At 37.7% G+C, this 27035-nt stretch overlaps 3 protein-coding genes and 1 long non-coding RNA gene across 5 annotated transcripts in view; 2 read left to right on the forward strand and 2 right to left on the reverse strand.

The window, feature by feature from the left end:
* Window positions 1-6583, reverse strand: part of LOC128855448 (uncharacterized) — a 19274-nt gene extending 12691 nt beyond the window's left edge. Inside the window, exons 1-3 of one of the 2 annotated variants that reach the window (XR_008453721.1) lie at window positions 6442-6583; window positions 6203-6312; window positions 2731-2864 (exon numbers count right to left, since the gene is read on the reverse strand). This is a non-coding gene — a long non-coding RNA (uncharacterized LOC128855448). Of the gene's footprint in view, window positions 1-2730; window positions 2865-3086; window positions 3194-6202; window positions 6313-6441 lie in introns of those variants that run through there. The other variant, XR_008453722.1, reaches the window with a different exon arrangement.
* A 7-nt stretch (window positions 6584-6590) lies between these two features.
* LOC128855447 (glutamate dehydrogenase, mitochondrial) lies at window positions 6591-9357 on the forward strand. The gene is made up of 5 exons (XM_054090353.1): window positions 6591-7286; window positions 7748-8035; window positions 8098-8402; window positions 8471-8863; window positions 8935-9357. Exons 1-5 carry the CDS (start codon window positions 6896-6898, stop codon window positions 9157-9159), a joined length of 1602 nt encoding a protein of 533 aa, XP_053946328.1. The 5' UTR covers window positions 6591-6895; the 3' UTR covers window positions 9160-9357.
* Window positions 9358-13091: 3734 nt separating this feature from the next.
* Window positions 13092-15182, forward strand: LOC128859704 (outer dynein arm-docking complex subunit 1). The gene has a single exon (XM_054096726.1). It carries the CDS (start codon window positions 13192-13194, stop codon window positions 14851-14853), a length of 1662 nt encoding a protein of 553 aa, XP_053952701.1. The 5' UTR covers window positions 13092-13191; the 3' UTR covers window positions 14854-15182.
* Window positions 15183-18490: 3308 nt separating this feature from the next.
* LOC128855136 (hatching enzyme 1.2) lies at window positions 18491-25524 on the reverse strand. The gene is made up of 2 exons (XM_054089795.1): window positions 24670-25524; window positions 18491-18926 (listed from the first exon to the last, which is right to left on the reverse strand). Exons 1-2 carry the CDS (start codon window positions 25522-25524, stop codon window positions 18609-18611), a joined length of 1173 nt encoding a protein of 390 aa, XP_053945770.1. The 3' UTR covers window positions 18491-18608.
* Between the last annotated feature and the right edge of the window lie 1511 nt (window positions 25525-27035).

Genomic DNA, 27035 nt, shown 5'->3' on the forward strand with positions numbered 1-27035 from the left:
AAGATAAAACAAAATATAAAATAAAACGAAATAGAGTAAAGTAAAATAAAATAAATCAAAATAACATAAAATTACTTAAAGAAAATTAAAATGAATTAAAATAAATTAAATAAAGTAAAATAAAATAAAAATGAAATGAAATAAATGGACTTAAAATACGTTATTTAAAAAAGGGAGATATAAAATAAAATAAAACGAAATAAAATAAAGCAAAATAACATAAAATAAAAGAAAATAAAATAAAATAACCTGATTAAAAATTAAATATATTAAAATAACGCAAATTAAATAAATTAAAATATAGTAAAGCAAAATAACATAAAATAAATTTAAATGAATTAAAATAAATGCAGTTACGTAAAATAAAACAAATTACAATAAAAAAATAAAACTAAACATAAAAAATTTGAAAAAACTAACGAGAAAATATAACAAAATGAACTGATATGAAATAAAACAAAATATAAAATAAAACGAAGTAGAATAAAGTAAAATAAAATAAATAACAATAAAATAAGATAGAAGAAATTAAAATTAAACATAATAAAATCAAAAAAAAAAAAATTAAACTAAATAAGATAACTAAAATAAAACAAATTACAGTGAAAAAAAGAATAAAATAAGTAAAATAAAACAAAAACAGTGAAAACAAAACATAAAAAATTAAAAAAAACAACGAAAAATATAACAAAATAAAATGAAATGAAATAAATTAAAACGAAATGGAATAAAATAAAAAAGCAAAATAACATAAAATTATTTAAAATTACTTAACATTAATTAAATTAAAATGAAATAAAATAAATTCAATAAATTAAATTAAATGAAGTAAAATAAAAGAAATTAACAAAATAACTCAAAATAAAATAAATTGTAATAACATAAACTAAATTACATAAAGTAGTATGAAATAAATTGGCATAAAATGCGTTATATAAAACAAAGTGAAATGTATAGAAATAAAACGACATAAAACTAAAAAAAAAAACTTTAATAACAAAAACAAATAAATTAATGCCAAATTAAATTATCGGTGTTATCCCATTATGTGTATTCCCTAAAAGAGTAAAAAACTATGAAGCATTTGCAAAATATGCAAAGAAAACTGTTTTCAAAAAAAAAAAAAACAAAAAACTTTAAAATCTCACGTGCTTTGATATTTGTACTCAAAATTGCCATATACAAAAACAAAACTTTGATACAATGAATATAAATATGTAATAATGTAATTTGTAATAATTGTAAAAAGGTGCATATTTGACTTTTTGAAATACGTGTCACGCCAGATGTGTAAGCTATTGCACCACCATCACATTTGAAACCCAGTACTACTACAAAACTACCTGCGTTACTTTAGAGTTGCAGCAAAAACACATTTTTATCAATTGCAACGATTTCAACGTGCATAAAAGAAAACACATGTATGTGTGAGTGCATGAAAAAAATATGTTTGCGGTTTTTCAACAGAATAGAAAAGTAGTATTTAATTCAGAACATTTTGCGAAAAATATCGCATTTAATTAAAATAAAAAAATAAAAATAAAATGTGCACAATGATGTACACAGCATTAGCATCGTCGTCAATCAATCATTCAAAAGCGAGAAGGAAAAAAATCAATTTAAAAATAAACTCCGCATAAAGGCTAAAAATTGGACTATGTTTCATTAGAAGTGCTTCCACGAATTTCAGCATTTTTCTTATATATTATGTATTTAATATTAATTTCCCATTGTTTGCTTTTATTTATGCTTATTTTTTTCAATTACGTAATCATGGAAGTGCTAGTTCTAGCTTGAAATGCAAACAATTAAATATCTACGTAGCATTAAATTATACTCGTTTGTAAGTATTACGCATTATTTGAATATTTACCCTGCGGTTTTCTATGCCTGCCTAAAGCATACATGCGTACATTTGTATTTATGTAATAAAACAAAAAACAGAAAAAAAAAAACAAAAAACAAACAAAAATGTGTTAGCGTTCTAAATAGTTGTAAAAAGTTGTAGAAATAATATAAAGTAAATATCTATAAATTTATTGTATGTAGTTGTCATAAATGCCTAATTTAATTAGCAGTTAACTAATTATTATTATTAAATAAAAAATACAATAATTAAAAAGAAATAAATAAATGCTCAAATTTCAAAAAAAAAAAGGCCATACAAATTTTTATTTGAAGAGGAGAGTTCAACTTTGTTCAAATAACTCACGCGACTAACTCTGCAGTACCCCATCCCCTTAAGACAAAGAGTGCGTACGAGCCAGGGTTGCGCATTTTGTACTACCAGTAAATTGCACTATCACTAATTTTTTAGTGGTAGTTAAGGATAGAGGCACGAAGGGAGTGAAATTGCGGACACTTTAGCGAAAAACACTCCCTTTATAGGTCCTGAACCTTTCTGCGGGGTAAATAACAGCTTCAAAAGTACCTTTCTACGTGAGCAGGACCAACTAGGCCTAATCGATTACCCGAGAGCCCAATCGGGCAAGCGTCAGTCGAAAATACTCATAGATCCAGAACGGATAAAGGCAGAAGCAATCCTTAACCTAAGCAGAAAGGACATACAACTTTACACTGAACTACTAACAGGACACTGTAAACTTAATTATCACATGAAAAAGATAGGTGCGATAGAAAACGATTCTTAGACTCTGCAAAGAAGCACAAGAAACAGCAGAACGCGTTCTATGCGACTGCTCAGCAGTGGCACGACGCAAACTAAATTACCTGGAAAATGGGGCTATATATCCAAACCTCCTGGTAGAAATTAAGCCTACAGCAGGAAATGTAAAGCGTTCGACTACTTCGAATTTTGACGTTTCATACGAGTAAAACTGCGTTTAAACGGCGTCAGCGTAATTCTGATGGAAGAAGGAAAGTAATCAAAATCGCATTTTTTTTTGTATCAAATTAATCAAATTAAATTAATAATTTATTACACTCAAATACAGATACTAATGCATAAGGCATTGTTTTCATTAAATGTTTCAGCATTCGAAAATGTGAAAAATATATACATATCTTTGAGAACCAACGAAATTATTTTGAAGAAGTTCTATCGATTTTGACACTGCCCTCTTCTTTGAAATTTCGGTCATAAGGAACTTTCTTTTCCACAGATCATTTTGACTCTTTAATTTTTCATATTTTAGTAACAAGCCACTGTCAATGATCTTCAAGTTATTCTCTGCTAAATACACAAAACAATTTAAATTAAAAAAAATAAAATAAAATTTAAAAAAAATTGAGGATAAAGTGAATTCGTTTTTTGTTGACTTTGAAGATGCCTTTGACAAGGGACCTAAGAAACTGCTATGTAACAAATTTCGACAAAATTTGTTAACTTTATTGGAAAAATATATCTATATATATATATATATATATATATCTGAAATCTAGCTCAATCATTTGGTAGGCAATCATACACACAAGGTGAAGTCCAAAATAAATAAGACTGGCGTCATAAAAATGTTTTTGATGGCGGTTCAGTGGAATCGAAGTTATTGCGTCTAAAGTGTCCGTATGTTTGTGTTATCGGTACAAATATGAGTTTCGAACAAAGAGCTAATATCAAATTTTGTTTTAAAATCAGTAAAACGTTTACCGAAACATTTAAATTGATGAAAAAAAAATGATGGCGATGATTGTCTACCTCGTGCCAGAGATCATGAGTGGTTTACACGTTTCAGAGATGGTTGTGAGGACATAAATGACAATAAACATATGGGCCGCCTAATTAGTAATCACCGAAAACTCCATCGAAATTGTTGGTAAATTTATCAAAAATGAACCGAAATCATCGCGGAATTCATGGAATCGGAGTGGATTATCTCCAAAACATCGATTTGTCGCATTTTAACTGATCACTTCGACTTACGCAAGGTCTGTGCACGTTTCATTCTGCACAAGTTAACTGAGGACCAAAAATTGCGCGGAATTAATATAAAAATTCGAAAGACCTCATTAAAGAGGCGAGAAAAGACGAGAACTTCCTTTACAGCATTGCATCAATGCAATTTTCTATCTTGAAGCGTTTGTTGCATCGCATTCGTCGAATTCGCCCTGAATATCGCGAAGGAAAAAGCTGGCGCTTATTGCATGCTAATGCACCATCTCACATCGATCCCCTCTTGTGACTGATTTTTTGACTAGAAATCGCTTTTTAACCATCAATCACTCATCGTATTCGCCTGATATGGCTCCCTGTGACTTCTACCCTGAAACACTCTTTCGAAAAGCTTTTAGATCGGGCAAAACAGTGTATCGAGGTCAGAGGGGATTATTTTGAATAAATAAACTCGAAGTTATCATAGCAAAGCTCCTGCCGTTTCTATTTTTGCTCAGTCTTGTTTATTTCGGACTTCCCCTTAAATATCTGAACAATTTGAAACAACTTCTGGGTTAAAAAAGGTTGGCTAGTGTCTCCAATGCTTTTCGCCTTATACCTCAATGGTCTGCGTGAAGAACTAAGAGATGGCTTGTTAATTGATATTTCCAATACACGAGTTTTACTTTATGCGGATGATATAGTGCATCTTTCGGACAATATATATTGGGTTGGCAACTAAGTAATTGCGAATTTTTGTAGAAACAAACAGTTCGTGATAAACCCGTGTATGGAGTTTTTGAACATAGCCAAGTTGTTTTGAGTGATTTTCAATGCATGCATGCGATACATGCAGCTTCTCTGCAATCTTACGTGTTGTACTGTGATGGTCCGAATTGATTATTGCGTTGATTGGGGCGTCATCAACTTCAACTGGACGACCAGAGCTTTTTTCATATTTGAGTGAAAAATTACCAGGACGAAATTTGGGAAACCAATTTTGACACTCCCGTTCTTTTAAGGCTTCGTCACCATAAGCAGCACATAACTTTTTATGAGCTTGCGATGCAGTTTTCCCTTTGCGGAAATAAAAAAGCAAAATATGTATGACGAAAATGTTCATTTTTACTTCCATTTTTCAACGAACGCCAAGCGAAAACTATGCAACCGATCAAAAAACTGTTTTTACTGATTGACAGTCGAATGGCCAACTATCAAATAACAAAAAGTGTTTTACATTTGTACTACTTCTCCTGGAACCCACATAAGTACAAGCCTGTTTTGTCTTGCGACAGAATTAAGCTTTTTCTCACATCCTTGAACAATCTTTGAGGTTTGCTTCCCGTTCTCTAGGGCCTTCAGTGCAGCCTGACTGTCACTGAAAACTCCAATCTGTTTCCCGCTCCATCTCATCTCGATTATCCATTCGGCCACTTTCAGTATGGCAAAAACGTCCGTTTGGAAACCAGTTGCCGTTTCTCCCATAGCATTGTGATACTTATTACTATCGTTTAGGTACCATCCAGCTTCAGACATATCGGTAAAGAAAATATCCGTTAACCCTCCCTGAATGCATTCTGGATTGCTCCATTGCTCACGCAATGGAAATCTGACATCAAATTTCCTTCCAAATGAGACTGTGGGTATCAGGTCCAAAAACATTGGATACCTATCAGATAGCATCTTAAAGATTTCCCTGTGACCCGAAGTTCCGTTTTCGTGCCAGAAACCATATTTATGAAGTCTACGCATTGCTTTTACTACTTCCTATTGTATTTTAAGACCCAGGGGGAGCAAATCAAGCATAGCATTCATGTCACCCGTGAAGCATTAACATACACTTCTTTGTAGCCTGTACAGTTCCCGGATTGTGGTCTTAGCCATGCTCAGTCGCCACTAGACCACAGAGGCGTAAGTGATGATTGGTCCGATAGGTGCTGTGTATATCCATAGGACCACAGCAGGTTTCAGACCCCAGGTTTTACCAAAGGCTCTCCGGCATTGCTGAAAAATCCTTAATGCGCGATTCACCTTCAGTGAAATGTGTGTCTCCCAAGTCAGCTTCTTATCAAAGATTACACCTAGATATTTAACTTCATCTAAAAGGAAATTCACAATTACTTAGTTGCCAGCCCAATAGTATCAGCAGCGCCTCCTCCATACGAGGGCGAACACTTATTCCCACATCCAATAACTCAGTGATAACACCGTTGTTGTTAAATATCAACTCCACTTTTCCTACAAACCTTATATTTTAATACAATAAGTAGAGAATTAAAAAATGGATCCTTTCTAAAAAAGTCAAGCTACCTGTTTTATTGTTAACCTCTTCTATTCAGTGGTAAGTAACTTTGCTAAGTTCAAAATACTCACCGAAAATGTGACAAATCCAAATAATACTAAAATGTTTCGTCAACGTTGTGGACATGAATTCATTTGAATTCTTTTTAGTTTAGAACGCGTGAAATTTTGTATTAGAGAAGCTGAAAAATAGATGATTGAAGAAGAAAACGACTTTGAAAGATTTTTATTCTTTGCTGTAAAATTTGAAAAACTGGGCTAAGGAAATTTTCACTTTAAGCAAGCAATATTTTACGATAAATTATTTTCACTTTTAATGGATTAGGATTTTTTCCGACTGAGCAAAATTAATGTCAATTAATTAAATACCTTCGTACCCTACATTTGTTAATAATTTTGTAATTTTCTATTCATTTGTTGACAGTCAACGAGAAGGTTTCAAATGCTCAAAACAGATACCCAAGAATAGAAATGCTTACAATACAAACATCTACTCAATGTCACGACAGTCAAGCTCGTCAAAGAATCTTTGAATGACAATATTGAGAAAAACGAATTGAAAATTAATTTTCGAACCACAGAAAATCTTAGAATAGTCAGGAGAAAAGTAAACGTGAAAAAACGGTATACCAGCGAATTTATAATATAGTCACCAATACAATCAATAAGAAAACTACAATAAAGAATTACAAAAAATACAAAAATAAAGCTAAAGATAAACCGTTCTGAAATTTCATTGTCAGTATCACTTCAACATTTTTCAATATGTTGGTCGCCTTAAAGAAATCCTTAAGGTCATCAATGCCGCGGAAAATACGCAGCTCGTTAGCTACGAGTATTCGACAAAAGCATGAGATTCCAAAGCACTTGGAGAAAATACCGAAAGAGAAAGATCCCGGATTTTCACAGATGATTGAATACTACTATCATGCGGCCGCACAAATTATGGAACCGACGATGATAAAAGAACTTGAAAAGTACCCTTGGATGAAGAAGGAACAACGCGAAGAACGTGTTGGGGCTATGCTGAGAATGATCGGTTCAACCACCAACATGCTGGAAGTTACTTTTCCCATAATCAAGGACAATGGTCAATATGAGTTGATCACTGGTTATCGTGCACATCACACCAGACATCGTCTGCCACTCAAGGGAGGTAAGTAAGAAGAGCGAATGCTCGCAAGAACAAAAGTTAAACATTGAACACTCAAATTATAACGAAAAGAACATGAGACCTCGGCAGGCAATGGCAAGCCTCCGAGTGTATTTCTCTTATGCAAAAGAAAAAGTTGCTTATATAAACTGGCATAAAACTGTAGGCCCCTGCATTAAGGAAATAGACGCAATTGTTATTATTGTTACATGAGACCAGAGGGTGATGTTTGAAGCTGCCATCCAATATTTCTTGACTTATTGATTTCAATTTTGCCCATTCATGGGGTTTGATCACTGTTTGAAAGCCACAAATCGAATGATTGTTCTACGATCTGAAAAAGTGGCATTCCCGGCACTTTTCTATGAGCAATTAGACACTAAGCTGATCACATAGTTGGTTTCCATTATTTTGATAGAAATCATTTGCGTATATTAACGAAATTGATCCTCTTTATCTCATAGGCATACGTTACGCCATGGACGTGGACTTCGATGAGATCCGTGCTTTGGCTTACTTGATGGCATTCAAGACAGCTTGTGTGAATGTACCTTTCGGAGGTTCCAAGGGTGGCATCAGAATCGATCCCAAAAAGTATACAGTGCAAGAATTGCAGAAAATTACCCGACGCTATACCATGGAACTATTGAAACGCAACATGATAGGACCAGGTATAGATGTGCCCGCACCAGATGTCAATACAAGTGAACGAGAGATGAGTTGGTTAGTGGATCAATACCTCAAGACATTTGGTAAATAAAAAAGAGAATAATAATAAGAAAAAAAGCTCGCTTTTCTTACGCATTTCTTGTAGGTTACAATGACGTCAACGCGCTAGCCATCACGACCGGCAAGCCAGTAGCAATAGGCGGTATAAATGGCCGCACCGCGGCAACGGGGCGCGGCCTTTTTAAGGCAGCCGATTGTTTTATTACGGATAAAAATTGGATGGATCTGTTGGGCTGGAAAACTGGTTGGAAGGATAAGACGGTGATTGTACAGGGATTCGGAAATGTCGGCTCGCATGCATCTGTTTTTGTGGTAGAAGCCGGTGCAAAATTAATAGGTGTACAAGAATTGGACGTATCGCTAGTGAACGAGAATGGCATAGATCCAAAGGTACTATTGAATGCGTCGATTTTTGTGATTTTAAAAGGGGACACGCAAGCTCTCGCATTTATTTTTAGGACTTAATGGAATATTATGCGAAGAATAAAAAATCCGTCAAAGGCTATACGAAGGCTACCGAGAAGAGCGGTAGTCTGTTGGGTGAAAAATGCGACATACTGATGCCGTGCGCCACGCAGAAGGTACTCACGGCGGAAAATGCTGGCAGTGTGCAAGCCAAACTGATTTTAGAAGGCGCTAATGGGCCTTCAACACCGGCTGCAGATGAAATACTGCGCAAAAAAAATGTTCTCATCATACCCGATATGTATTGCAATGCTGGTGGTGTGACGGTGTCTTATTTCGAGTATTTGAAAAATATCAATCACGTGTCTTACGGCAAAATGCATGTGAAGCGTGATAACGCCATGATCCATGAATTATTCAATTCGTTAAACGAGGGCAAAGGTGATGTAAGTAAATTTGGTTTTGTATGTATGCAGATTTCATTCCGTTTTAATATTTTTTATTTGCATTGCCTCAGGCTAAATTCAAGCCAAATAAAAAACTAGAGCTTATGCGCGATTGCACGAAGGAGGCGGAAATTGTTGATGCTGGTCTACAAACTGTTATGGAAACCGCCGCAGAAGGCATCAAAATCGTGGCAAACGAATATGCACTTTGTAACAATTTGCGCACGGCGGCTTTCATTTATTCGATTTCGAAAATTTTCCGCGCTTTAGAAGTGACTGGTATTTCACAACAGTAATTTTCTAAATAAATTGAGGCTCACTTAGAAATTATCGAGTTCGCGAAATCATTACATTTCTCCTCTCGATTGATTTGCACAGGAAAGTATGTATATTTGTACTAGCATTTCTTTTATTTTACCGTAAAGAATTTATGGGAATAAATATTTGTATATTATACAATTTTATTGCAAAAAAATAAAAAAAATATTGCAATATTAATTTTAAAACTTCCTGCATATTATATTATTCCGTACTCCTTTAGGAGCTTAAGGATTCAACAAAAGTTTCCCAAACATTTCTAGACATAAATCTCACTTCATTTAACGGTTTTCCAGCTTCATTGCGGATATTCCTTCGGCAAGTCATTAATGGTCTGACTCTTCTTCGCGTTCCTTGCGGGTTCCAAGTCAAGGCGGCATGCGGTATTTCCTCATAAGGCTTTCGCAGAGTATGCCCCATCCATCCATATTTTCTTTTCTTTATTTCACTGTTGATGCTAATTTGGTGTGAAGTTCTCCAGAGATTTTCGTTTGTTATAACACTTGGCCACCATATCTTAAGTATATTACGCAGACACCTGTAACACCTTTGCTTTTGAAGTTACCAACCAAGTTTCGGATCCCTACATCAGCACGGACTTAACGCAAGCGTTAAAATTTTTTACCTCTGTGCAAGTTGTGATGTTGTTGGACACAGCGTTGTTAGCTTTTATACGCATAGATTCCGTCTTTTTAATATTAATTTTGAGTCCTGCTTTTGCGGACTCCTGCTGAAGCAAATTTAATTTCATCGCATGAATTGATACGAATGCGAGAGTAAAACTGCGTAATTTGCATATTCCAGATCTTCGAGACTGGTGTTCATTCTCCAGGTAATTCCACGGTTTACAGAGTCAAACATTTAAAAATTCAGTGTACGTCAATGATAAATAACAAAGGGAACAAGGCACACTGCTGTAGTGGAGCTGAAAGCTGCACTGAGCTTTCCATTGTGAAGAACTCTACAATTCGCACCATTGTAGCTATTTCTAATTAGATTTATGATTTTCCTCGGCATACCCAACCTATTTAAGGCTTCCCATACATGATGGAAAGAATAATGAGATGGCGCCTATCGTGGTACTGTTACTTGTTCTCAGCGAATTTGGCAATGAGTTACGTGGTTTTAGCTCCAGTATGGCCAGATTACCATTTTCATAATTTGATTTATCATTTTTTTTTGTTTTGTTATGTAGTCTCGGAGTTTCAGCTCTTTCTTCATGACATTTTTCTAGCCTATTCTAATTAAAATGTAATGTTTATAATTTTATAAAATATACATTTTTTAACAATTAGTTAAATAATTCACTCAGTTTTATTTAGCTTTACTTTTTTTAACATCTGGTGGCATTGTCCGCGATTGCATTGATTGTTGTTGGTGCTCTTCTGCTTTCAGCAGTCAAATCTCTCTCGCGCTACTGCAGTGTTGCCTAGCTTTGGATATAAAATGCACTAAAATGCCCATTGAATTACTTAAGGAACTTTGTATGCGTGACAAATTCTCTTTAAATGCGCGTTTTTTTTTTAATAAATGTGTTATGTTGTTAAGTTTCAAGGGCTGGTGTTGATTTTGAATAAAATACAATTTATTTAGGAAATTATTGTCATTTCTCTTTATTATGATAATATTGGTATAGCTCAATTAGGTATGGTACAAAAAATCGGCCAAATAGCCGCCGCGGCCTCGGCGGCACACCTCCATCCGATGGTCCAAATTTTCGATGACGCTGAGGCATAATTGAGGTTCTATGCCGTTAATGTGCCGAATTATCTCATCCTTTAGCTCTTGAATTGTTGCTGGTTTATCGGCGTACACCTTTTCTTTCAAATAACCCCAAAGAAAAAAGTCCAACGGTGTCGTTGACGTTTAGGTGTGGTTCACATTCAACATCAGCCCTTGAAATTTAACCACTCTTTACAATTTAATTAATGACTTTTTTGTTAAGAGAACGACTTTTTGCTATACTTGAGGTTATGTAACAAGATAAGGTACTCTTTTTGTAAAAATGTCGTTATAGTATCTTCAGTATTATCTGGTATTTTGTTGCTTATTTTAACTGTGAATACACATTTGATGCCCTATGTCCCACTATCGATTGAGGACCGGTAGAAACGATTACATCTCTATGGTTTTAATTCGCATTCAGTAAATGCAAACGGTTATTAAAATGTGTAAAAAGGTGTTCAATGTTAAGAAGAGTTGAGAAAAGAAGATTAAATATTCTTGCATAACCTTAAAAGGAGCAATAAATTAAATTTACACTTTCAAAATATCAAAGAACCAACAAATTTTCATTAACACTAAAATCTTCTCAGAGTGACCTTTTTTAACATTATTTTGTGTAATAATACAGATTTTTTGTTTTAACTTATAGTTTCGGTAGCTTTAAAATAAAAATAAGAAACAAACACCAGCTTACAAATTTTCGCATTTTGATATATAAAAAAGCACCAAATTTATTGCGAAAAGCAAATGGTTGGCAACACTGCACAACTTGGCAAAAGTGACGTCACGCACTCTCCGATGGGCGCAAGCTTGTTTCTATCATTCTTGCTTCCCATATGTATTCTCTTTTGACAGAGTCAAATGCTTTTTTATAATCAACGAATGTCATATATATGGTGGTATTATATTCCATACATTACTGAATTATCACTCGCATAGTGTTGATGTTGTCAATGCCGGAATCCGGCTTGTTGCATATTATATAATGCATGTAAATTTAGTGCCGTAGTGCGGCCGCTGTAGCCGAATAGGTTGGTGCGTAATTAATATACGGGAGTGCGTAGGTTCGAATCTCCGTGCAAGAAACACCAAACTGATAGAAAAAGTTGTGTCTAGTAGCGGTCGCCCCTCGGCAGGCCATAGCAAGCCTCCGAGTGTATTTCTGCCATGAAAAAGTTCAATACACCCTTTTCGCAAATGGATATTCTTACAGGGTCCGGCACTCGAAGTGTAACCAACTTCAGACCGCTTGCGCCCGGGCATCAGCTGCCCGTTAGTTGCCTAAATGACAGGCCAGAGTATTGTTTACAAACGCGTGGAAGCGGAAGCAAGCAAGAATGGTTAAAAAACAACGTTTCGAACTTCAAAACGTCCACACAATGGCTCTCAAATTAACCAGACGCAAATCCGATGGATTATTCTGTTTGGGACATTTTAGAGATCAACGTCCGAACTAAAAGATTCACCAGTCTCGAGGCGCTGAAAAAGCCATTGTCCGTGGGCAAAATTCCTGCAAGTCGCATTCGGCCAGCTTGCGATTCGTTTTTGTACCGTCTCAAGGCCATAATACAACATAGAGCAAAAGTAAATTGATTCTTAATTTTGTACTATTTTAACACATTTTTCACTTTAAATTGAGTAAAAGCAAATTTTCCAAACTAAATTGATGGCCTTTTTAATTGGTTACACTTCTAGCGCCGGACCCTGTATAATGCCAAAATCGGACGTAGAGGATGGAAGAGGGGACAGTATCCGGCTAAAGCGGGTTCTTAAATTTCCGGAGAACCAGTCGCTTGTATGCAGGATTCAGGCACGAGCGGTGGTCATACTACAGAAGCCTGGATTGTTCAGATGGTTACCACTGGTCTGGACAATCGGCAAGCTACTGGGGTAAAAACACCCTGTGGCAGGCAAAAATTAGGAGTGATTCTGATTCTGATTCTATCGGATTCGATCTATAGGATCGAACAGTGGTAAGCAACGCGGTCTAAACTACAGACAAAGAGGATACCTCTTAGGTAGCGAATATTCCCCCAAATTCAATATCCAGGCGAATTGCACCCAATTTTTTAGGCATAATTTTCTTTTCAGCTTATTGAAATCCATTCGTTCTGAAGTACCCTATTAACTGTCTAAAACTTCATTCAACTTAGTAGCTCATTTTTCCTCTACGCAAATAAAATTTTCGTTCAATTTCTGACTCGATCAACCGAAAAGTTGCATATTTTTAATTATATAATTCAAGCCATTAATATTTAATTTGAAAATTACTATATAAATCCACCATGACCGAAGAAACAGGCGAAGAGTTCAACAAGAAGAACTTCCTTGAGTACTATTTGCAAAAGCAAAAGGAGCTCAGCCGACGCCAGCGTCAATATAAGACGGTGCTATCGACGAAATTGCGCTCGCGTAAAGAAACGATTGTGACGCAAAGCTATCAAAATACAATCGATCAACTGCGCGCTGAAAAGGATACATTGCGCGCACAAATTTGGGTAGCCAGCGGTGAAACGTTTCGGCGGCAGAATAATCGTGCGATCCGGAACATTCAATGTCACATTGCTTGCCAAGAGCACTTGGGCGATGATATACGCCATACCAAGGAAAGCATCTCGAATTTAGAGCGTGAAATTAGTCGTGTCAATAGGCAAGTGTACGATTTGAACCGCCGTACTGTGCCCGATTCACAGCATCAGGCGCATGTGGCGAGAGTGCGAAAGAAGTTGGATATATTGGAAAATCAATTGGAAGTTGGCGTGCGCAGTGAGTGTGCCTTTACTGCCATTAATAGCGAACTGAGAGGGGAGCTGATAATGTTACTACATCACCGCACCAGCTTCAATGATATCTACACCAAGCTGGCGCAAAGGTTGAATAGCGACAGGAAGTACATTGTGGACTTGATCGACTATGCGCTGGGCACTTTCGAAAGGTGTATAAATGCCTATGAAAAGATGAGTATTCTGAATAAGAAAGATGCAAAGGATCACGAGTTGAGAATGGTTGAAATGCAGGCCATAATGCGCAGGAAAGCTGCCGATGCTGCCAATTATGAATTTATGGATTGCAAAGGGCACGAAAGAATTATGGACGATCTGCAGCCAAAGGAGTATCAGCGACGTGAACGATTTCGTCAGCAACATCGCAAAAAGATTAATTTATATAATGATGTATTGCAAAAGATTTTCGCTTACACTAACTCCAAAGATGTGGATGCCGTACTCACCAAGTTTATGGAAGAAAAGGGGATATATTATTCATATTTTACCTATTCCAATGAATTGAGCTATCACATGACAATACTCAATAAGTCAGTGAACCAACTATATAATGAAGTTGCCGAATTGAAATTTACCAACCATAACACACTGCAAAATCAGTTGGAAACTATTGAGAAGCTCGAGGAAACTCTGAAGACGAAGCAGAAGAAAAATGAGGATCTGCGTGAAGTGCGTGATGAGAACGACAAACGACTCGAGAAATTACTACAAGGCATACAACTGATTAGAGATGAGTCGCATACGGATTGCAAATCACTCGATGCATTGCTGGGTGACTTCTCAAAGATCAATCTCTTCAATATGCGTGACTACCTCAAGATATTAGAGAAGCGCATACACTCCTTAATGGTGGCACAATTCATACGCGAGCGACAAACCCCAGCTAAGAGACAAGGTGAATATATTGTCAGAGACGTACATAAAATTTGCGAATATGCAACGCCCATCGATGATATTGTTCTTACGCAACAGTGCCCCGAATGTGGTGAGGCCGATGCCACTAACGCGGAAGATGCCGATGGCGAAGGTATATTGAGTATGCAAACGGTGTTGAAGAAACTGTACGAGCGTGTCGTTCAACCAGAGATGCAATATCGCTTGCACAGCATTAGCCAGTGCCGTATGCAGAAGTCACGCATGCTTGCTGCGAAACGTAATGACTGAGAGTCAAATTATTTTCCTGTGAAATTGCTTTGAATGGCGGCATTTTTATTTCAAATTGGAGCAGCAGTTTGTGAAATGTACAAATAACTAAGTTTATGCAATCAATACCCCGGCTCTGAATATACAAAAATATAAATATATATGTATATTTTTGATATAAAAGAAACTCAGTTTTTGATGCTGAAAATACCTCCTGGAAATCTCAAATATTCTAGCCTTTCTAAGGTGCAAATCATCTTTGCAGCTGAAAATTCCTTAAGACTGTAGTGTAGTTCTTCTGCGGGAGTGAGAGTTACTAAAATTGGCACACGTGGCTAAAATTGCCTCGTTTAGGCTCTTGTTTATCTTTTGTGTACCAAACGGCTGATTTTTTTGGCGGTGAAAAGCACAACACATTCAATAAATTCTCTCCTCCGTTTGAGCAGATATTTTGCATTTTGATTTCCAAAGGCATTTTGAAATGCAATGGCAAATCTATAACAAAAAAGTTCTCAAAGCTATTCTTACACTTCAGCTGTAGTATTGTTTTAAACTTACCACCAGGAGACATTGAACAGGTAGTAGCGGCGAGTACACTCTTGTACACACAGATGGCTCAGAGCTCGAGCGTAGGGTGGTCGGAATTGCATATTCCGAACATCAGTTTTCGGCTCTCCGACTAATGCAGTGTTTTTCAGGCTGCACTGATGGCAATAAATAAAAGCTGTGACACTGCAGAACAGTGTGATGCGATACCTGGAAACGATATCTACATTTTCAATTGATAGCCTTTTGACGATAAAACCTTTCATAAAGCAGTCGACAACCTCTGAGTTATTTCACTCAAAAGTAGTCATTGCGATATAGAGGGCAACTGCAAGGTAGATGCACCAGCGAGACTCGGCACCACACTGACTGATGAATACACAGCCAATGATATAAACGTACCCTTACAGACATGTACGCCACTTATTTTTGAGAAAATTGCAGGAACAGCGAACGAAAGATGGCATAACGCGTCCACTTGCAGACTCGCGCGACAATCGGGACCGATCTGAGTGCTAAACGCACTGAATCTCTGTTGTGCTAAGCCAAAATAAGCATAATTTTCATTATAACGCTGCACTGTATCATAAGTAGGTACGTCCAGAGGATGGGCATGCAGCTCACTGCGTTAACAGTCTATATGAGGAAAAGACGATTTTTGACCTGCTTTGTCACTGTCCTGCTCCATCTAGACACAGATTTACTATTTCAGACAGACAATTTTTCAATGAGTTGGAAGATCTCGGCTCGGTGGAAATCAGGGACCTTCTGAATACTTTCGGAAAAGTTCGCATTGGTTTTAGCAGAGCTAAGGACAAGTTCCTTACGAGGTATCCCAGTAAACATAGAAAAGATTTAATAAGTTTCGAGACTGTATATTAATTTTAATAAAATGGAAAAGCAGAAAAGTTTAACAAACTGCGAAAAAGGGCAAATCGATATCTTGGCCTACTTTCAAATCGCCAAATTGCCAACAAGATTGGTCGAAGTCAAAATGTTGCAGATCTTTACGTGAAACAAGGCTCCTCCTATGGTAAGAACTATAAAGACAGAGCTGCGATAGCTTTAACACCGAAAGAAACCCGCAAAATCCTTGGAATTGCATCGGGTTCCGCTCTTTCAACAGCGAAAATTAAGGAAATGGCAAATGTTGCAACCAGCAAATCCTCCATTCAAGGGCTATTCTAAAAGCGCTACACCTGAAGCATAAAAAATTACGAGAAAAAAAACCTTCGAATAAATTTCGCAGAGAACGCCGCCTCAGTTTTACAAGGGGCCACTTGGCTTGGAGTTTTGTTACAAATAACGGTCCCGGTCAATGGAGAAAAGTAGTATTTAAGGAGGAAAAGAAGTTCAATCTGGATGAACCCGATGGATACAATTACTATTTCCATGACTTATGAAAGGAGGAAAGGTACTTTAGTCGACATCATAGCCGTGAAGGTGGTGTTATGGCATAGGAGGAGCAATGTCGTACTATGGCGCGTTCGAATTGAAAATCGAAAAATTTAAAATTACGAAATGACAAAAATAGCTCTGTTGGAATCATCTTTTCCCGAGATTCGTGAAACATTTTGACCTATTAATGGGATTTTTTAACAGGATAATTCCGCTATCCAAAAGGTTGGAACTTTAGCATGACCAACGTATTCCAAAGATCTGTACATTATTGAAAATGTATGGGGATGGCTGGCTCGTAAATTTTATGAGAATGGGCTGTAATTTGAAGACAAAATGCTTTAATTCCAATCATCAAAAAGCCTGGTCTAAAATTTTATTAGACTATCTGGAGAATCCATTTATCAACGTATTTTTGTTGCCTGGAACCTTCGCGCCCATAAAGCTTTAAAATTAAAACCGAATACTATTAAAAGACGGTACATACCGTATACGGTATAACCACAAGCGCAGTGTTTTAAGCGCGGGATGAAACGTAAAATCGTTTATCGCAAAGATTATGGTGCTATGGTCCTAAGTAACGAAAGAGAGACCAAAAAAGTTTTTGAAGCAAATCCTGATTGAGCAAGAAGGAGAGACCGATCGGGGCGACGATGGTTGCAAGGTGGTAACAGTCTCCCGGTGAATGTCGTTCAATGTCTGTTTAAACACTGTCTGGTCCAGAAGGAGAGATCCAGGACAAAACCAACAGACACATACTGGACCAGACAGTGTTTAGAAATACATTCAACGACATTCACCGGGAGACTGTTACCACCTTCATATGCTCCTGTGCAGTGAATGCCGTTATCGGAGTCCAACCACTACCTATCTCAGATGAAGAGCTCCAGCTTCCCCGTGAGACTCGTGTAACATTGGCACAATTACGTTCTGGATATTGTAGTAGGTTAAACTCCTACATATCCAAAATCGACCCCGACATACCAAACATATGTCCGGCATGTGAAGGCACAAGGCACGACACTAACCACTTTTTCACATGCCCTTTAGAACCCACTCATCTACCACCCCTCTCCCTCTGGACCCAACCTGTCGAAAGAGCATGTTTCCTGGGCCTACCCCTAGATGAGCTAGACGAAGATTACCGGTGATATGCCCTACACTGACAAGGCTACCATTACTGTTAAAACAACAACAACAACAACATTAACCACTTTTTCACATGCCCCTTAAACCCCACTCTTCTAACACCCCTCTCCCTCTGGACCCAACCTGTCGAAATAGCATGTTTCCTGGGCCTACTTTTAGATGAGCCTAACGAAGATGACCGGTGATATACTCTACACTGACGGGGCTTCTATTACTGCTACAACAACAACAACGATGGTTGCAAGACGTAGAAGATGACTTGCGAAATATGAGAATCTCACAACATAGAGCAAACGCGGGCTGACGAGAGGAATGGAGGCATATTATAGAGGAGGCAAAAGCCTACCCCGGACTGTAATGCCAATATGATGATTATGACTGTCCCAGTTAACCTGAACTTATATATGTAGACACTTCATCTTTAGTGCCCGAATCAACTCTGATTACAAGCTTTCCAGCTGGTACTTATGGATGCACGTTAACGAAACTGAAAAACATTTACGAATTGTATTTGTAAAAATTCTTTATTCTACTTCTAAAATGTTTTAAATATATAATACTGACATGGAAATTCGAGACTTATATTAAGCTAATTTAAATGCAATTAAATATTTTTTTTTTTTTTAATTTTTTAATTATGTTCTTTCCATCGACGCCGTTTTATTACCAAATTTCTTTCCTTTCTAAACCACATTTGTTGTTTCCGTTGTGTTACCAACATCGTTGTTCTCCTCTCCTAGACCCAAACCGCTGATGAGGCCGCCAAGAAAACTGCCGATTAAATTAGCGCCGCCACCTGAAGGACGGACAGGCGCCGGTTCCGGCACTGGTACTGCACCCGGCATTGGAACAGGCGCAACGACACCTGGATAACTGCCACTGCCGCCAAAACTGCCGCCGCCCATTGCAGCCATCTCGCAATTGTACATCTTGTTTAACTTTTCGATATCGAATGCCGAGAAGCCGTCACGCTGGCCCATTAGCTGACTGCCACCAGGTTGCTTGAGAGCAGATAAGAATAATTGCATATGAAGTAACTGTGTGAGACTTAAATCAAATATTTTAATAACATTGAAAATATACAAAAAAAAAAATCATCACTGTTATGTACATAAATGCGGAAGTAAGTCGACATGCCCCTTTAAAAACTTATAAGCACCCCTAAAGCTTATGCCAGAGTCTCACCCACCCAAGCTCTGTATGTACCTGCGCTTTATCACATCGCCACCAGTCACCAGATTATTGAACCAGCTGTTATGGAACCTTCACTTGCTATGAATTTTCAACTAATCGGATAGCAAACAATCAACGACCTTGCCCAAGCACTAAATGCCTTCTGACGCGAGTGTGTGTTTAAATATTTATCTGTGTGTAGTAGTTAATGTCTTATCTGATATGGGCTAAGAGATCGCAGTACGTCACTGTGAATATTAGTAGCTATTTTGTTTGCAGAATAAACATACAGACATCCCTGAAAGATGTTTAGAAAAGCTTCTGCTCCAATATGTGGAATGCGTGTTGATGTTGTTCAATAAATGGAGGGGCCTCCGAATAGTAACTGGTTTTTAGGAGAAGCTTTTTCCTTGATAGCCGGCGAACGACGGTTATTGGAAAAAACTTGTTAATGTTTCATTGCCTACTGGCGGTATGTCAAACACAAACACACTGAGCTAAGGTCGCCGCCCATTAGTAAATGTAGTCGATGAAATTCAGCATTACCTTTGAGTTGTCATCCGCGTGGAAGTTAAGTATGTCATAAAAAATAGATTACTTGCCTGAGCACACTAAATTTATTATAAGAAAATCGCTCTGTAAATGTAAAGTTTTATCATATCCGGTAGGTAGGTTAGATCCGATTGAAAAGAAACGCTCTGGCTCTCAATGTATTCGATGCGGTATCAGCTGGTGTTAGCAGAGGAAGAGGAAGACCTTCTCTGCTTCGGAAAGATCAAGGGGAGAAGGACTTGAGTTCACTTGGTGTGTCCAACTGGCGCCGGTTAGCACGAGGAAGAAATGACTGACGCTCTTTGCTAAACTCGGTCAAAATCGCGTAAGCGGTTGTCGTGCCAATCAAGAAGAAGAAGAAGGTCGGTTAGATAGCAACAGTACGACGCATACACTACTAGAGTGCCATGTTGATACCATAATGTAGACCACTACCCGCGACAAATTTCAAAAACTTAAAAGAAAAAGTCCCATCTACAGTCGTCTAGAGCTGTTGATGTACTGGAGGAGAGAAAAGGGACCTAGGCTGGAGAACTGCCTCAGACAATGTGCCACAAAAAGCGCACTAAGAAACCTCAAGCGTCTAGCCGTCAGACCCGGACATTTGTAAAGAAAGTGTTCAACGGTCTTTTTCACTGCCGAAAATCCCCAGCTTCTGCAATGGGGGTTGTACGTAAGTCCAAGCTTCTCTGCATGAGTTTCGATCACGCAGTGACCGATGACCACCGCTATGAGTTTTGAAATTGAGTGGTGTGGGATCCCCAGCACTTTAAGCGTCCTACTTCAGCCGTACTGAGGCCAAAGTCTGTTTGAGATAGCACACGATAACATAGAACTTCATCTGTCTTGCACTTTTTTAAGAAAGAAATTGTGCAGTTCCCCTTCAACAACGGTCAAGGGGGCACCGATGTCTGAGATGGAGACAACTGAAACCAGTGCTGTCGACCCTTTCCTGGCAATCTCATCGGCAATTTCATTTACCTCTATGTTCCCATGCCCTGGAACCCAGATAAGAAAAATGTTTCATGCACATTCGAGACATTTGAAGAATGTGAGCTGCAACATGACGAAGAAAGGGCCTTGATCGCAGCTTGACTATCGGAAAAGATATTTATGTTCCTAAGCAGTTTGGATGCGTGCAGGCTCGCAAAGACCTCTACTTGAAAAACTCTATTAGTTTTCGGCAGTTTAAAGAAAACTGAAATATTGGCTGATCTAAAGAAAACCCCCGCTCCAACTGCATTCCATCATCCGGTTAATTTAATTTTTGGCATTAATAAGGGCTGATCCATACCAAAGTGGGGATCATAGTTCGTTTTCTGTTCATAAAAAACCATTTGCCGTTCGGAGTTGGCTTAAAACTGTAGATCCATCCAACATCAAGACGCACACCACAAATATGTAGAAGGAGGAGTTCGGCCAAACAACCTAACAGAAGTGTATGCGCCAATCATTTATAATATTTATCATTTTTAATGTGAAATGTGAAATCTAATAAAGAAAATGTACCCTGAAATTTATATTATTAGATCAATTCTAGCTCTTTCTGGGATAGGTTGCATTCTACATAAAAGAAAATTTATAAAAATAAAAGAATAATCTAATACAAATGATTGAGCGTAATCGGTCGAATGTTTCTTGGATAGGTTTGAGCACCCGATATCGACCAGACTATTAAGATTAGTAACAGCGTTACCTCGCTAAAATATCTTCTGAAAGAAGTCTTTAGTGTTCGAGATATTTTCAAAATGTTATATTTTCGAATAAACTTCATTTTTTTTGGATTAATCTTCATATTTTAAATTAGATATTTTCTACTTAAATGTTAATTACACAGGCCGACAAAATTTAACCAACATTCAGACCCAGAAACCAGACTATATATTTCCGAAGGTTTATGATGCGCTGAATCCAAATCTGGCCTCAGAATTGCTCTATTAGTTTGAGTTTTCGAGATATCCTAACCTAAAAGTGCAAAAAACCCCATTTTTGCCCATATTTGAGGTTATGTAGCCTTGCAGATGTTTTCTTTCACCAAAATTAAAGGATGTCATCTTTAAATACAATCCTTCTTTTTTCAAATGGCGTTTTGTTTGCTCAAATATCATTTTTTTTCGCAGAGATATCGCATTTTGAAATTTTCATGTTTCGAAATTTTCCTACACCTGAAAATCGATTAAGATAACATAGACATGATATATTCGATTACTAATTTTCTTGAATTGAGTCTTATTTTTCTTAAAATTTTGTCTCACACCATAAGTGTGCTGACTCACCACATCCCTACACTATCTAACCTTTGGGTACCGAGTCACACACAGCCCTAACCCCTAGAAACCACCCCTATCATACCGCGAGCAGGCTAACCCACATAACCGCAAGCAGGCTTTCCCACAAACTCCAAATTTACATACTATTAATCCATATATTTCAGGCCCTCAAACCCAAGAAAATTAGTAAGCGACTATATCATGTCTGAAAATTTCATGAAAATTTCAAAATGCGATATCTCTGCGAAAAAAAATGATATTTGAGCAAACAAAACGCCATTTGAAAAAAGAAGGATTGTATTTAAAGATGCCATCCTTTAATTTTGGTGAAAGAAAACATCTGCAAGGCTACATAGCCTCAAATATGGGCAAAAATGGGGTTTTTTGCACTTTTAGGTTAGGATATCTCGAAAACTCAAACTAATAAATTAATTTTAGTTATCAATCCCAATTTTGCATGGACAGAGAAGCAGATATTAGTTTAAATTATTTCGGATACTTTTCCTTGTAGACTAGTGTTATTTTTTCAAAGAATTTTCTAATCCATGAGTTGCTCTCTTTGATTCTAGAAAAACGTTACTTGTGTTTTTTTTTTTTGTTTTGAAATATTATATTGGGGTTATATTTCAGTTAAGTTGAGTTCTAGTCATGTAGCTCGAGGTCAAAGCTAAATATGAAAGCTTAGTTCTATTAGCTGTCGCTCCTCGGCGAACTAAGACGAAGGTCCGAATGCGTTTTTCTGGGGCAACACGAATTGGAGGAGAAACTTGCTCAATAACCAAATATACATATGTATGTACTTCTATGTACAGGGTGCATATATGTGGCATAACTTATTTTTCTGTTTGCTCTTTTTCAGACAAGCTTTGGAGGATTACAACTTAGCTCAAGAAATGAAGAAACATGCAATTATCGCAAATCACAGCGATTTAGAAATCTCAATTTTTCTTATTCTTCATTCATTCATAAGCTTCGGCTTGAATTTGAAGCAACAGACGGGGGGGCGGGGGTTGGTCGAGTCGAGTCAAGTCAAATCTCATCTAATCTTACGTTGGAGAGAGGGGGGGTCTCGGCAAATATCACGCAATTTTTTTCTGATTGAAACAAATAAATTGTACATGCTTAAGATTTAATCTCAAGCGTAATCTTAGTATGATTAAGATCATTCACTAATTCGTTCAAAAGAAAATAATTTCATTCATACTTCGACGTTATACATTACTACTGTCAAACCACCATATTTGTTTTATACCAAATAGCTCAATTTAATCTGAATTTGCGGTACAGTGTAGCCCGTCGGTTTTTTTCGCGCCACTATGAGCCGAACGCCCTATCACTCAGGTTGACGTTTGACAATTCCGGACTTTAAAGAACATGACGGAAAATCATTTGCTCCATTTCTAATACGCGTACCGATTGAACCGCTGAATGCCTTCATCAGCACGCCTATTGATCTCTATTGCCCAAGTATACGTGATGATTTAGAGAAAATATGCTACAGTGCATGCGGTATTTACTTCGCATCTATCACAAGAGCTGCAGAGCACAGGCGAGCAGCTCACATTGCACCAGCTAAGCAAGCGCGTATGTTCCGCAAAGTGCGACCCTCACGGAATGTCACAAGACGAGCTAATGAGTTACTGTGCGCAAGCGTCAACGGCTTAGAGTGGCTAGATTAGAACGAAGTTGAAGGAGCACATGATTTTACTGAAAATCATATGGACATGTTGGTCGCAATAGTCTCTCTTGAAACCGCGCATGATTCTCCATGGACTGAATTAGAGTAGATATTCTTTTTTTAATCGCAGTAGTTACGATTGTTCTTCTATTGTTAAATTTTTATTACACTTATAACTCTCAGCAATATTGATTACTAGTCTTAACTAGTCGTAAATAAAAGCACGAAGCAATTTTTTTTTCTTTTTACAATAACAATCCAACGCGTTTACATAAGAAACCCACATTTTGAAAAATCTCACGTGAGATTGGGGGATGGGGGAGGGGGTTGAATAAAATCTCACGACATCTCACCAGGGGGGGAGGGAGGGTCAGAAAATTGAAAAAAACACCTCACGTAATTTATGGACGCCCCCTAACGTTCTAGCGTGGCTGCCTATTAAACAATGGCCAGTTAATACCCCTATCATTTTTCTTATAGCTTCTTTGTTAAATCTTAACAAGCTTTTTGATCGAACGCTGCTCCATTTCGGTCATGTGTATGAGCTTTACGACGACATAGACATAGCGCAGTGACTAAAGAGCCAGCGACATCATTGGCTAGGTCATGTCGACCGAATGGAAGCAAACGCTCCGGCGCTGAAAGTATTCAATGCAGTACCAGCTGGTACTAGCAGAGGAAAAGGAAGGCCTCCTCTGCGTTGGAAAGATCCGGTCAGGCCGTTATGGCAAATATGCATTGGAAGCATTTGATTTGGGCATGCAATCGTTTCCCGACTCGGATCGAGGAGGTTATTGCAGCTAATGGAAATTGTATTCAATGATTTTATAGATATGCCATAAGGTAATGTTGTGTAAAAAATTCGTGAAGTATCATTAAATTTTGTTCAAAATAAAAGCTAGTTAGTTTTACTCACAGGTTGTTCTCAAATTTCGTTCGCCCCCTGCATATAAATTCTATATAATATCCCACTAGACTCACATTCGAGATTCATAACAACACAGTCAATCGCTGATAAACAACAGGCCCACCCAAATACGTCCTCCCCGACCACACTCCACTCATACTCACCACAGATACAATGGTTGGACGTCCGTTGCGTGAGAACGCGTTCGCCGAATAATGCATTACGCTACCGTAATCGTAAGGCACACCAAATGCGATGGTACTCTGGGCTTTCTCGAAATTATTCACCGCCGAAGGCTGAATATTTTGCATTTGTATATTCACATAAGAATCGCGCTCCTGTCGATTCTGCTCGTGTAAAAATCCCAACGCGTGCATTAGTTCGTGCATCGCTGTGCCCGGTTTAGAGAGGCAACCAGGTGATTGTAGATTCACCTCCTGCTTGCCGCCTACACGTCCCACCGATGACCAACAGCCCGAATTACCGCTCACAATCGAAATATAATCGCGTTCACTGGTACGTGGCACGAATCGAATGCAAGTGCGTTCGTGATATTTCTTTATGGCATTCTCGATGGTGGCCATATCGCGTGCATTGAAGTTACCACGAATTTCGAAGGGCACCACCGCATCGGGCCAACGCGAACTTTGTGTAGTAATGCCATTTTTGGTAAGCACACCACTAGTGGGCACAAGTATGTCGCCCTCCAGGTAGGAACCCAACTCTTCGGGATTCACAGATGATGCATCAGGCGTATAGTTAGCCACCAATTCGGCTGTGACTGCGCTATCTGGAGTACCAAAGAGTGCATTGCCATAAAAACTCAAATCGATGATATCCTTCTTATGTTTGTCTTCACTCATTAGCTCATCTATAGTATTTAAGTCGAATTCGAGGACTTCCGTGTCGTCATCCTGGTCATAGGTGAGTGTGCCAATGAGCGGTGAGGCATAAATGCGCGACATGAGATGCCCAAAAACGGCGAATGTGAGGAGTAGTGACTTTGAAAACGGAGTCATTGCGAGTTAACAATCAGGGTATTTTATTTACTCAAATTTGAAATTAGAAATTTAAATATAACTTAGAAAAATTGCTTAAAAACCGTTTGTGTGCTTCGAAAACTACAGATTAGGCCGCACTTGAACACACTGTTTTCAAACTGTGCTTAGACTAGAGCAGTGCTTGAGCTTATATACGTTGCCAAAGTCGGCATATCGGCAGAATTTCTCCCACTCACCGTTGCTGCTCCTACCATAAAATCACTTTGGTTCAAAAATTACACTACCGTGGCTCTTATCACTCATAAATTTATCAAATATTCGCATAAGCAAACGTGAAGCATATACCTTTACAACCCCACAAGCTTATCGGCGTTTCGCCTAAGACCTTCTCGTGGAGCATGGCACGGCTTTGTTGGTTCAGCCGCGCGTTCACCGTAAAAAACCGGCAAACGCTTATACGAATTCTATTTGCTCAACGCCAGCCAGTATTAGCGTTATTCAAATATTTCGGTTATTCTTAGTCGGCAACGATATGAATAGTTAAATAACAAACTGTACAAAATGAATGGAACTCGAAGACATTAATGTGATTTTTATGTTCTGAAGATGTCGGCATTGAGTTTGGCGTTGAAAGAGTGTGCGATAAGCGGGGTAAAGTTTTCGAAAAAAAAAAACTTTTCAACTTGGCAATGAGCTGTGATTTAGAGTGGAAAAGGTGCTGATAGGTCATTGGATACGGAAGGTATCATAAAACTAGAACATCAAATATTTTTACATACAAATTCCGCAAGTGCGTCTGAAATTGCAAGAGTGCGTGAGCGAGTAAATTTTGTGTGCATAAATATTTATAACTTAACTGTAAGCAATTTTATTGTCAATTACCAAATATTTGTTAACAGCAAAGAACCAAATAAATTAGGCAAATTAAATAGAATAACTAAAAATATGTGTACTTGGACTTTTTGGAATATCCAATTCAAAGTAAATATTATTTCTATGCCAGTGACTTAAGTAAGACTCTGGCTTATGATTAAAATGCCATGAATATTTGGTGTCCATAGAATAGAATCGAATACCAACAGAATGGAAATGAAACAGATTGATTTGGAAAGTTTCTTGGAACAGCTCCAATATCCAAATGCCAAAAGAATCCAACGCAAAGAAGTGCGAGGAGTATAGGCTCATAAGCCGCATGAATCACTCACAATCATTTTTCTTAAAATTTATACACAATAGAATTTATAAAAAAAAGTGCGTGTATCGTAGTACACATAACAGAAGAGAAACTTTCAAGGCAGACAAAGAAAGAGGGAGAGACCCGAGAGAGAATGAGAGAGAGAGAGAGAGAGAAAGAATATATATCCAAAATAAATTCACATTTGCAGAGAATACAAATAGACAAAATTTACAAAAAACAAAGAAGGGTCGACCGATGTAAATAAAGGCCGGACACAAACCGTGGCAACAACACGCACTACTCCGAGCGTTTATCACCCGCACAAACGCAGCGACTCCAGGACCGCAGCAAC

This window comes from Anastrepha ludens, chromosome 2 (genome assembly GCF_028408465.1).
Source record: "Anastrepha ludens isolate Willacy chromosome 2, idAnaLude1.1, whole genome shotgun sequence".
In the NCBI taxonomy this organism is placed as follows: Eukaryota; Metazoa; Arthropoda; class Insecta; order Diptera; family Tephritidae; genus Anastrepha; species Anastrepha ludens.

Coding starts and splice junctions, on each gene's coding strand:
- LOC128855447 (XM_054090353.1), top strand. CDS start 6,896: ATGTTGGTCGCCTTAAAGAAATCCTTAAGGTCATCAATGCCGCGGAAA. Junction 8,036..8,097: donor TCAATACCTCAAGACATTTG/GTAAATAAAAAA, acceptor CATTTCTTGTAG/GTTACAATGACGTCAACGCG. Junction 8,864..8,934: donor TAAACGAGGGCAAAGGTGAT/GTAAGTAAATTT, acceptor GCATTGCCTCAG/GCTAAATTCAAGCCAAATAA.
- LOC128859704 (XM_054096726.1), top strand. CDS start 13,192: ATGACCGAAGAAACAGGCGAAGAGTTCAACAAGAAGAACTTCCTTGAG.
- LOC128855136 (XM_054089795.1), bottom strand. CDS start 25,524: ATGACTCCGTTTTCAAAGTCACTACTCCTCACATTCGCCGTTTTTGGG. Junction 18,927..24,669: donor GTCCAACCATTGTATCTGTG/GTGAGTATGAGT, acceptor TCTGCTCTCAAG/CAACCTGGTGGCAGTCAGCT.